Source organism: Hevea brasiliensis, chromosome 6, assembly GCF_030052815.1.
Source record: "Hevea brasiliensis isolate MT/VB/25A 57/8 chromosome 6, ASM3005281v1, whole genome shotgun sequence".
NCBI lineage: Eukaryota > Viridiplantae > Streptophyta > Magnoliopsida > Malpighiales > Euphorbiaceae > Hevea > Hevea brasiliensis.
In genome coordinates, this window is record NC_079498.1 from 10,316,177 (window position 1) to 10,329,208 (window position 13,032).

At 32.5% G+C, this 13,032-nt stretch overlaps 2 protein-coding genes across 2 annotated transcripts; both read right to left on the reverse strand.

The window, feature by feature from the left end:
• Positions 1-52: 52 nt before the first annotated feature.
• Positions 53-3,699, reverse strand: LOC110651543 (disease resistance protein RUN1-like). The gene is made up of 5 exons (XM_058148390.1): positions 3,493-3,699; positions 2,573-2,808; positions 2,183-2,482; positions 1,258-2,094; positions 53-956 (listed from the first exon to the last, which is right to left on the reverse strand). The coding sequence occupies exons 1-5, from the start codon at positions 3,551-3,553 to the stop codon at positions 186-188; spliced, it is 2,205 nt and encodes a 734-aa protein (XP_058004373.1). The 5' UTR covers positions 3,554-3,699; the 3' UTR covers positions 53-185.
• Positions 3,700-3,773: 74 nt separating this feature from the next.
• On the reverse strand, positions 3,774-4,274 carry LOC131180577 (disease resistance protein RPV1-like). Its single transcript, XM_058147914.1, has one exon. The coding sequence runs from the start codon at positions 4,272-4,274 to the stop codon at positions 3,774-3,776; it is 501 nt and encodes a 166-aa protein (XP_058003897.1).
• Positions 4,275-13,032: the final 8,758 nt, after the last annotated feature.

The following is a 13,032-nucleotide window of genomic DNA, read 5'->3' on the forward strand; positions in this document are numbered from 1 at the left end:
TAAAATTTTGGTCATGCTTTTCTTATTCTTTAGCACCATAGGATGTTGAACATTTGGAAAATCTGTACTGTATATTAAAAATATACATCTAGCAATAACAGAGTTAGTTTAATAGCGTTGTAATTTATAATTTCATATATCTCAATTTAAACAAAAAATAAAGACAATAATTAACAGAAACAAGTTTAGTTGGGCATTCCATGAAGAGATAGAGAAGAGTTGAAGGAAAGCAGCCACATACACACGTATATGAGCATCAAAGTAAAGATCATTTGTGTCGGTTGGGCTTTGGTTTGATCTGAAGTAGCAGCCAGGCAGATAACTAAGGTGAACAAGAAAGATAGTGAGAAATTTAAATCAACAACTTTAAACTCATGCCTCTCTTTCAATCTTTGAAGGGGATATTGTTCAGGATCATCCTCAGCAACAAGAAACTGAGTAAAGAACAACCCTTGCTTCATGGCCTGACGATAATCCAACACCGGTAATGACATTCTTTTGCTATCATCATCAACATTATCATGTTCCAAGTTATGATCAAACATTAGATGGACTCCACACTTGTGGACTTCACCCCCAGGTATGAAGAATTGAAATGAGGCCTCTCTAATACGGATTTTCTTGGAATTGAAACGAATGGCGCAATACCAGAGGGAGATATAATGTATTTTGGGGATGAGATTCAATGGGCAATTAGAATACATTTCGAGGCTATCTCCAGACTCAGTTACGAAGCGGCCTTCGCATGAAATAGAAATACCATCCAAGATGAAATTTGAACAATTAGCTTCAACTAGAGCACAAAAAGCGATCTTGATGAAGTCGGAAGCATGGGAATGTGTTGTGAGAGAGAATGACAATGAAGATCCATTATCATTTTTGTACATCATCCATTCTGGCATTTCACTTCCCGGGATGCATAACAAATCTGACCAACAAAAATTCGTTGCATCAGCCTGTAAAAAAAAAATATATATATATATATATATATATATATATATATATAATTCACTTATTGTGATTAATTATCATAATCAATCAAATGTTAACCACAGCTTTTAGTAATGCCTAAAAAGGTAAATTTCAGCAACTGATTCTCCGCTAGTCAGTTAAATTTATATTAAAATATTATTTGATTTACTTTTTTTAATATAATTTTGTATCAAAATTTTGTTATCCTTAAGAAAATTAAAGAATTCATACATATGATAAATTATAATATTTTACTTGTATAACACTAGAGGGAAAGAGATAAACCTCTTTGTCCAGACATTGTTCCTCTGGTTGTCCAATGCTTTGAAGTTTCAGCAGTAGACATTCCATTAATTGACTGCATGCACTCTGATCCAATTTAATGCATTTGCTAAGATCCATCCTCAGACAGGAATTCATATATCCTTGTATGAATGAGCTCGATACAGATTCCAGAGATGTGCAGTTTTCTGCAAATAACCTCACTAGACCTGATGGAAGCTCTGGCAAAAATTGAAGCCTCTTGCAATCTCTTAAATCAAGTGACGTCAACATAGAACATTGCTTGATGCTTGTAGGTATACTTCTGAAATTATTTCCACTTAAATGTAAATATACCAATGACCCTAAAGAGCCAAGATTACTAGGAATTTCCAATATACCACAACCCTTGAGAGAAAGCCTCCAAAGACGGGCCAAACCTGTGAAAGGAGGCAATATCAAACCTTCACATCCTTCACAGTCCAAGTTATTTAATTTCTTCAACTGATTGATAGAAGATGGTAGTTTTTTTATACCACTTCTAGTTGCTCTCAGGACCACCAGAGATTCCAAGTCCCCCAAGTTCTCTGGCAATCCATGGAGATTCACACAATCTGTGAAGTCTAGCTCCTTTAGAGATTTCAGATTGCATATGCTGTTTGGAAGACTAGCTAGCTTTGAGCATTTTCCAAGATCTAGATCTATAATCTTGCCATGATACTTAGTAGACGAAGAAACTTCAACCAAACTAGTACAGCCTCTCAAAATTATAACCTCAAGTTTTGGGAATTTCGACAGGTCTGGAATTCTGATCAATTGTTTCGAGTTGCTGAGGTCCATAAATTTCAAGTTTTCAAAACACTGTAATGACAAAGAAAAGGGTAAGAATAAGTTTCAATATCCTCAATTTTCTACAGATAATTTCATAAAGAATCATGTTCAAGCATACCGGGGCATCTTTGTTCCCAAGTTGTTTGAGTTGGCTACTCTGCATGTGCAATTCAACAAGATTCTCAGGGCAAAATTTTGATGGCAAGTATTTCAAAGGGTATTGATCCCAGTAGAGAAACCTGAGCTCATTTGAAAGAAATTTCAGGCCTTTAGGAAGATGTAACTTGATTTCCTCAGAGCAAGGATTGTAAAATTTGAGCAATCTAAGCTTATCAAATTTCTCAAAGGCAGAAGGATATAGTTCCGTCTTTCTAATTTTGGACAAGTCCAGTGATATGGCTTCAACACTTTCAGCCACCTGATAAAGAAAATTAAGCAAAGAAAATGAACATAAAACATGCCAAACTACAATTCTTAATACAAAAAGAAAATCAATGCATTTTCTTACTTTTTCTTTTGTCAGTATGTCACATATATCCTTGGCATTCCACAACCTGCTACGCTTTCTAGGCTTTTTTTCCTCGCAAACAATATCCTTACCCATTTGTTGTAGCAAGTCATGCATCTGTAACTTCTCATTCCAGGTAGTAGTTACGAGACACTTATCAAGCAGACAACTTATTCCAATTTCTGGAAAAAACCCACAACAATCTAATATATTTTTTACACGCTCTTCATCTTCCCCTTTAAAAAAACATGCAATATCAAGAAATATACTCTTTTCGTAATGATCTAGTCCATCATAATTTATTCTCAGAATGTCCTGAATTTTCTTATCTGGACTAGTTTCAAGTTTTTTCAACTTACTATCCCATTCTTTCACACCTTTACCATAAAGGCTGCAGCCCAAAACCTTAAGGGCCAAGGGAACTCCTCCAGTATAACTTATCAGTCTTTTCGATAGCTGCTTCATGTATTCGTTTGTGGGTTGATTTTGTTTGAAGGCATGCAAGCTGAAGAGCTGAAGAGAATCACAATAAAATAATTTCTCAATCTCATAAATATAAATATTGCAATCCACAATTTTAAGCACTTGTTAATCTCTGCTTGTTACAATGATTCTACTTCCTGGACCATACAAATTCCACCCTCCTAATCCTATTATGTCTGTTAGGTGCTGGGAATCATCCACATCATCAAGAACAATAAGAACTCTTGTATTTTGAAGTCTTCTTTTAGTGGAAGGATGCAATGTACACGGTGTGCCTAAATCAAGATTTTCTCCTCCTAATATTTTGCCAAGGATTTCATCTCGTAACTGAACTGGAGTGCGCTTTTCTAACTCTTTGCGGACATTTGCAATAAAGCATTGACTCTCAAATTTGTTCGCAATTTTATTAAATACTTTGTCAGCAACAGTTGTCTTACCGATACCAGGCATTCCCCAAATTCCTACCATACGCACATCTTCAGATTCAAGACATAACATTGATTCAACTTCCTTCACACGAGAATCAATTCCAAAAAGGCCCTCATTATCGTAAACACTTAGAAACGATTGATTTATTTTCTTGCGAACATCGATGACAATTTTTTCAACTAGTTTAGATTCAGGCCTGATCACATATAAATAGCAAACAAAAAAAAAAAAAAAAAAAAGAAAAAAAAAAAAAAAAAAAAAAATAAATATAATTTAAAAAAAAAAAAAATTAAAAAAAAATCTTACTTCTTTCTTCTCTGAAATCCCCCTGAAATGTTGGCCGTTCCCTTTCAGCACGGCTCCCAACCACGTTTTTTCTTTTTTTTTTTTTTTTTATTTGCAAAAGTGCATCCCCAAATCTTCCTGTCAATTCTTGAACGTCTGTAGGATCTACTTGGTAAAAGACTGGTAATACTATTTGTCCTGTAGTTTCCTGGCATTCAAGAATCTTCACAAGCTCATCCAAACACCATGGAGAAAAGGCATAGTTTTCAGAGAAAATAACTATGGAAACCATCGAGTTTTCAATTGTTTTCAGGAGGGCTGGTGAGGTCTCTTCTCCTCTGTCAAGGTTTTCATCCTTGAAGGTACAAATTTGTTTTCGATTCAAAGCTTCGTACAAATGACTAAGAAAACCATCTCGGATGTCTGCACCTCTAAAACTTATAAACGCATCATACTTCTTCCGTTGAGGATTGATAGAAGAAGAAGAAGAAGAAGAAGAAGCCATTATTTCTGGTTAGTTGAAAAAACAATGGCTACTTTTTTCTAATGAAAAACTTTAGTGAGGACAATGGAGAAGCGAGTGAGTGTGAAATGTGCCTGTGCATGTGGCCTCCTTTACAGGCTGTCTGATGTTAAAGACTTGGGTCTCCTCCCCTTTCTTCATTATTACGTAAAAACTTTAGTGAGGATAATGTAGCATAGTTTGATTTCATAATTATGTAAAATGCAATCTTCGACATAATTTTCTTCTTTCTGTCCAGTAGGAACTTTCCATGTAAATTCATAATGTGAAATTAATAGTTTGGTTTCATAATTATGTAAAACGCTGTCTCCAAATTAAGTTCCCAAATGTTATTTCTCAACCTATATGATTTGTTATAAATATATAGTTTCTTTTTCGGATTTCATTTTTGCCTACACTTGCACCAAGCTAAAGGAAAAAAGAAAAATTACCAAAGGGTGTTTGGTATGAGTGGTTTGGTACTCTTATCCCTTAGGCGAGTGTTTTACCCCTTAGTGAACCGACCTAGCGTGAACAGCATTGTTATTAAACCCGGCACTGACATTGACCTGACGAAGAGACAGGGTGAATGGGTCAATGGTTTAACCAGATATAAATTAATTAAAATTAATTAAATATAACACCAATTAATATAAATAAATATAATTATTAAATTTTAATCATTTAAAATAAAACTTTAACATTTATTAAGTTATATTTAATAAATTTTAATTGTGTTTTTAAATTTTATATAAAAGTATTTAAGTAATATAATACATAAAAATTTGTATAAATGTATAATTTTCTTTTCGATATTTATGAAATATTAAGTACATTAAAAAATAAATATATTGAAATAAAAAATAAATAGCTACCAAGTTAACTTAATTGATTTTGATTTTAAATACTTTTTATAATAATTTTAGTTCAATTCTCTATACCAAAAATACAAAAAATAAAAAAAAAGAGATCATATTGAATAATTGACCCAGCTTGGTCAATCGAGTTACACCGGTTTACCAGTTCAATTGCCGAGTCAATAGGGTCATGCGGGGTCACTTCTTTATCTAGTTCAATTATAAATCCGAACCGGTTTGAGGGTCGGTTCATTGATTCACTGATTCTATCGGCTGGTTCGATCCGAATTTAATGAATATTGTGAATAGGATTAGTCCTCCTTTATTAGGCTGGGAATACCTGTTGAATATATATAAAAAAAAAGGATAAAAGACAAACTAATAGAAAAAAAATACTTTGAATTCAAATATCGAGTTTCAGCCAAAAGAAAACTATCTTTTTTTTTCATTGTTTTGATATAATGCACCTGATGTAACATCCAGGTTCTAATATTAGGAGGATAATAATTATAATATTTTTTTTAATTGAAATTGTTTTGTTAAATAGGTTTATCTAGAAGTGAGAAGAGAAAAAGAGATAAGAACTAATTAAGGAAGTGTAACACCCTAATCCTAGTGATAATTAAAAAAATACAAATTAATTAAATTAATAAATTATTTAATTTTGAATTTAAGAAAAAAAAATGAAAAGAAAGAAAGAAGAAGTCTATAGATTTCTCCAAGCCTCTAGCTGTACTAGAAAGAGGCAAAATAGGAAAAAAAACAAAAAAGTCCAGATTTCACATGGCGTTTTTGATGCTAATGGTGCCTGCAAGCCATTTCTTTCCATCCTTTGGCCACTACAAAACTCTCCCAAGCCTCCATTTGAGCCAATAATTGAAATGAAAGGAAGAATCAAAAGTTTTGGGGAAACTAAGTCTACAGGTAATACACAAACTGGACAAAATTTCAGTAGAGGAGAAGGGTGCCACAGAGGTCATTGGAACCTTATTCACACTATGAAATCTTAATTAGCCCATTTTGAACGTGTTGAGTGGAAAAAATAAATACTAGCAGCTCCTTGGGTGTCATGTGAATAGTGTTGAGCAGCCCCCTTTTCTTCAATTTTTCCTGCCTTCAGGTTTAAGTATGCAAATTTCAGGTAGGTTATGGAAAGCAAATTGGGCAAAGCTTCTCCAATCTTCCATGCAATGTCAAGTAAAGGCCTGTTTTCCTATTCCCAGACTTGCGTATCTGCTCATTCCATTCGCTGAAGAATGCTGAAGGTTATAATTTTAGCAATGTCTTGATGAGATTTAATTGACTATTAGTTTGGTTGATTCTCACTTTGATACACTTGTCCCTAACTTATAGAGACTGATATAACCTGTAAAACTAACAAAGTTTGTAACACCCTTATACTAAGTAGTCATGTGCATTCTACTATTCCGGTAACTAATGTTAGTCCGGACAGTTAGAATGTCTAGAATTATATATAAATTACATAGAGAAGCCACAAATAAAATTGATAAAGATCAAATGAAGTTGGATAAAAATAAAATAAATGAAGCATAAGTGGGTTAAATGAGCCAAGGTCCCATTAATGGGTGATCGACCCGGGAAGTGATTGTCAGCTCAGTTGCTACCCTAAATTTGTATGGGACCCCATGACATCCTTATTTGAGGGTTAATTGCAAAACTACTGTGAATTAGAAAATCCAAGAAATAAAAAGGGAGTAAGTAAAATTAAGTGAATCAAAACCTTAGGACTCATCGGGCATTATGGAAAAAGATACACTATAACCCGATGAGGGGCATTTTGGTCAATCCACTTTAAGAGGTGACTTTTGACCTAAATGCCCATTAAATTGTATGAGATTAAAATATTAAAAAAGAATTAAAAAAAATAGAAATGTTTATGGAAATTTAGAAAAGAATATATAAGAAATTAAAATTTTATTATTTATGACATAAGCATGACATGTTCACGACATAATTAAAATTATAAATTAAATAAACTAATTTTGGGGATAAATATAAAAGGGATAAGACATAAATTAAAATAAAAAAAATTCTTTTTCTTCAACTTAAAATAAAAAAAATTCTTTTTCTTCAACCTTCCATTTGGCCGGCCACTCTCTCTCATAAGCTTCTTCCATTTTTGCTTGGTTTCAAGCTAAGAAACCCTAGTTTCTCTCCCAAAATACCATAACTATTTGAACAAAAACTTGATTTTAGACCTTGATAAGAAGATTGGGAGCAAAAGGAACAAGAGAGACTTGAAGAAATTGAAGAGTGGAAAAGCATCATTAGAGGTAAGTCTCTCTTTTAACTTAAATTAGTATATGCTCGTGGAATTAAGGTTGAGTAAGTGAAAATAATATGAAAAATAAAAGAATTGTTTATTGAAATTGCACTATGGGAATTTAGCCAACTTGAGGAACTTAGGATTTTGTAGTGTTTGATGAGATTAAACATGAATTAGAGCTAAAGTGACGTGGTATACATGATTTGTATGCTAAATTATATGAGTTTGCATGAATTTTGGATGATGAAGAATTAGGATTTATGGGAAATTAGGGCTTTTGTGGTATGTTATGCAATTGATGTTATAAGAGCTAATTATGGTCATTTGGCATACTTTAGTTGAGAATTTATGTTGAATTGATGAAAGGAATGAATGAATTGGTAGTGTGTGGAATGGCTAGAATTCTGGACCCTTGAGTCCAGTAGGTTTGAATGGATATAAGTTGAGTTACATAGCTCCAATTGGTGTGAGGCTAATTGAAGATGAAACCTAAGGCATAATGCTAGAAATTTCATGAAGACACCTTGTCCAGAAACTGACCATAGGTTACCCTAAATTTGGCTTGAATTCGGGTTGCAATTCTGGACCTGATAAAAAATGACCAAATGAATAGTACTCAGTTAATTAGGCATAACTCACTCTAGAAAACTCCAAATTAGGTGATTCTTGAACCAATGGAAATCTGAGACATAGGAGAATAATTCTTATGAAGAACATAGAGCTAAATTATGACCCTAACTTAATCAAATTGCTAGACAAATTTAGTCCAGCAAATCTACCTCAGTGCTAGGCTGGACCTGGAAAATGTGAAGGATTAGGCATCCAACTAGTTTTGGCAAAATTACCATAACTTGGGCTATAAAAAGGAAAATGTAGTAATTTCAAAGCCAAAATTCTCATAAGACATAGAACTAAAAACTTTATGTTTTGACTAGAACTCAATTCTTAGGGCAAAGTAGAGGAATTGTTGGGATAAATAAGGAATCCTAAATCTGGAATTCTTATTCCTTAGCTAATTAGCCCTGTGACCTCCGAATGGTTATTAGGCCATAACTTCCTCTACAAAATCCCAATTGAAGTGATTAAAAATGATTTTGAAACCTAAGACAAAGACATAAAATATTGTTTTAGGGATTAGGGCTAAATTATGAGCTTAAGATGCTTGGATAGAGGAAGTAAAGTTAGGATACAAATCTAGAATTTCAGGGCAAAACATCTGAAATAGTGTCTAATATTTTGGCCATAACTCAAGATCCAGAACTCCAAATTGAGTGATTCAAATTGGAAAATAAAATTAAGACATAGAGGAATAATTTTCATGAAGAACACCTCACCAAATATGACTAGAACTGGGTTGAAATTGGGTTCAAAAATCAGAGCGTAAAACTATCCAGAACCCAAACTCCTTGAATTTGCATAAGTAACTTAGGCAATCATTTGATTAGTTATTGGAGATAATTGGGATAAGTATTGAGATATTTCCATTGTGTATTTTCAGTGGAAAAGGAACCTCCTAAAGAAGGGAAAAATAAACTAAGTAAGAAGAGTATAGTAAGGTCTGTGCACAACTAAACTCTCCCTTTGTTTTTAAATTGTAAATGGTTTGAATGAGCACTTTAATTTTGTAAAATGAGTTTATGATTTTAGAAAGGCGGATGTTGGCCATTTTGTACCACTGTAGTAGGGGGTGGGCTGGTTTTGAATGAAATTTGAAGGGTTTTGAATGAAATTTAAAGTATTTTGAGAAATTGTGTATTGCCAACCCTTTTTTGGTAATTGTTTTGAATGAAATGTGATGATGAATTGGTAAATACATTTTGATGAATGGAAATTGATTGAATATGGTTTGAAACAATAGTTGACATGATTATGTAATTTATATTCCTCACTAGCCTGCCTAGTGAGACGACTTGAATTTGTTTCCCTCTTTGGTTGGAGAGGTGTGTTGCCAGTTGAGGACGACTTGGATGAGTACTCATATATATATGCTAGCTAGCCCTTGTGTTCCCCATTAGCTTTTGGTTATTAAGATGACTTGAAAATTTGTGTCATGTTCTAAACTGTGCGATTTTCAGCAAAACTTGTGTTTTATGATCGTTTGGAATAAAAATGTGATTTTATTAAATGATTCTCTTTGTTTAGAAATATTGTGATATTTTTCATGTGTTTGAAATTATGATTGATTAATTTTTGATAAATTGTGATTTATATTGAGCTTTAAAATTTTAAGTTGTGCACTATTGAGTATAATACTCAGCGATGGCTTGTTTATGTTGTCGCAAGTAAAAGTAAGGAGATGATTGCTGAGTAGCTCACTGGTAGCAGTAGTTGGAGCAGTTGTGATTTGATCCCGGGTATACACTAGGTATACTCTTGTAAATTGTTTTGATATATTTTATACTTATACGTATTTGTATAGACATTGAGCAATTGTATAAAAAGTCTTATATAACATTTTGAGTTGTAAATATTGTAATTTTATTTCTTTTGTAACTTTAACTATGTAAATTATGGTAACATAAACTCCTTTGGTTTTCATGAATAAATATTGATTCCTTTTGAGATGAGAATGAGAAGATGATTTATGGAATGATGGAAATGTTGAGATTTAATTTTTGTGTACTATCATAAATTGTTTGTTTTACAGATGAAAAGAAGAATTGTTCCCTTGAATTTTAGCTGTTACCATGCCAAAATTTTTGTAAAATTCTAAAAATGCCAAATTAATTCAAAATAAAATTTATGGCATAAACCTCATTTAAAAGCACTTTAATAACTATTTATCATCACTTCAAACTTTAAAATGAATTGAATTTGTTTTAAAATCCCTTGTAGTATATTTAATAAATTATTGGGAGGCGAAGTTCGGTAATTTATTAGATATGTTACGGGATCATGTCATGCCTTATAGAGGGATAAGGTGTGACAAAGTTTCCCTTCAAATTTAGCTAAAGGAAACATATGAACCTTTTAAAATACATCTGATATATAAAAGATGGTTCCATGCCAAATCAAACATATTTAACACACACACACACACACACACACACACACACACACACATACATAATTAACCTCTCTGTGAATATCAAAAGAAAACATTTACAAACCAGAGCTTCTACCAGCGTATATATATGTACGGTGATGTAAAACAGAATAAATATCCAAAACAAATATATTGGCCTAACCTCCACTAGACTCTATAGTTGGTGAAGTGGAAGAGAGGACACTACTAAAAGAGAGGCTGCTAGTGCTAGAACCAGCAAAAAGGATTTGAAATATTAAAAATTAAGGGGTGAGTACAACTACTCAGTGAGTGAATAAATAAATAACAGACGAGAAAATAGATAAGGTTTTGGTATTTAATAATACCTTATTGTGATGCTAGTGTGAGTTTGCTGAATAAATATTAAACCTTTTGAAATCACATAATTAAACTAAAATAAAAATCATTATGTAAAAGTATTGTTGAAATAAGGTTGCTGGAAATATCATAAAATCTGTAATACGTTCATACATTCGCAATGTGCTTCTTATAGATAATGTTGATATCTCAGACGCATAAAATAAACTGTAGTAGCCTGTGAGTAATGCTAGCATCTTGTGCTCTTTAATGATATAAATAATCCAATAGCAATAAAAATACTAGTAATATATATGTGCAAAGGTACCCCCAAAGGGCAACCACTTGATATACGCCCCAAAAGCTATGTGTATATCAAGCGCTGTCCCAAAGACAGTATAAATATAAGTTGAGCTGAAAATAAATCACCCGTCATCAAGATGCTATTTATTCGGTGCATATATTTAGTGTATTTGGCCATTTATTCCATTGTAATTATAAATCTCATTTTATTTAATAATAAAGCATAAAATTATTATTCTTTGTTCCCATTTACATTGTTAGAAATAATATAAACAATTTACATTTAATAAAATACTAGTATTATATTTATCCACTCACCTATATAATAGATAGAACAAAATCTAGACAACTAGAGCACCCCTAGTATCTACCGCTGGAGCTAGATCATCTCCTAGAATTAAAGAGAAAGAATAATATATCAAGAATGGAATTTAACTCTTAGGATGGAAGTGCGGAAAGTGAAATATGTGATGTACTTTTGAAAATTCTAACAAAGGACTGACAATATAAATGTTCTCTAAAAATCTAATAATTCTATTGAGCACTTAACGAGTTACAATAGATCCCAAGGTAATTGAAATATAGGCCTACACAATATAAATATATATAAAGAAGTATCCACCAATTTGCATTTCAATTCCTCAACCAATATATATTCTTGAACCTCCATGAGTTTATTTCATATATTACTCAAAATAATCCATCATACCCCATCTCTTCGGGAACTATTCATTATGATATCCACCAATCAGCAACAAATTCATCCCATACAAATTTAAAATATAATTGAGGCTCTAACATGGCTTAATGCCAATTTAACCTAGTATCTTAATTTAAACACACTTGGAATAATTGCAATTACTATTTACAACTTCCACTTCCCTTGCATGCCCTTATACTCATCAATTTTAAACAATTATCTCTCTCTCTCTCTCTCTCTCTCTCGCTCTATATATGTATATAATCACCACGCCCAAAGGTTGCCATCAATGTAAGCAAATTTATCAATGAAAACACCGTCCCTCCAAAATTCAATTCCCTTCTTCCTTCAAACACTAACTCAAATTGAGAAATCCAAAGACTGTTGTATAAGATGAGAAGCAATTTAGGAGCTCTTATCAATGTTGAAGTAGCTATTGGTGATGGACAGCCATGAAAATCCCTTCCCTCGCTCATCTATTCCTTCCCTCACTCATCTATTATCTTCTAAGTGAGAAAAATTAGAAATTATATTTGATTAATGGAAGAAAGTAGATGTAGAGAGAGAGTTACCATGGTGGAGTATGGCTAAAAATAAGGATCAAAACCTCAAAAATTGGAGAGGGCAGCTGCTGTCCCTATCTTCCTCCTTTGATCAAGCGAGTGTTGGTTGAAAGAAATGGTGATTAGGCTTTCTCAAAGAAGGGATTACTGTTTGGGAAGACAAATAGCTGAAGAGGGGTAGAAAATTTGTTGAAAATAAGAGGCAATTAGCCAAAGAAATATGGTTTCAAAGCTTTTTACTCTTTCCCCTATTTTAGCTATAAGAGCTGAAACTGCTGCGCCCCTTCTTGTCCTCTATTTCATTTTCGTGTAGAAACTTCATTTCATCTCATTTCCTATATATATATATATATATATATATATATATATATATATATATATATATATATATATATATATATATATATATATATTATTTGACATTTCTCTCTTTTTGTTTTACTTAGCTAGTTTGATTCTATTGGACCGATTGTTACACACTTCATAAGCTTTTCACCTTAAGCTCCATATAAACAGGCTGTGCAAGAGATTTTATTTCTATTTGTGAAATTATAATGTCAATAACATATTAAACTCATTCTTATATCTATTATAGCAAGGCACGAAATTCAATAGCTTTAGAAATCATAGCGTAGGCACTTAGCTATCCTATATTAACTACTGATTTCGGGCACATTAACATAAATGATACTTTTAGACATTTTAGGA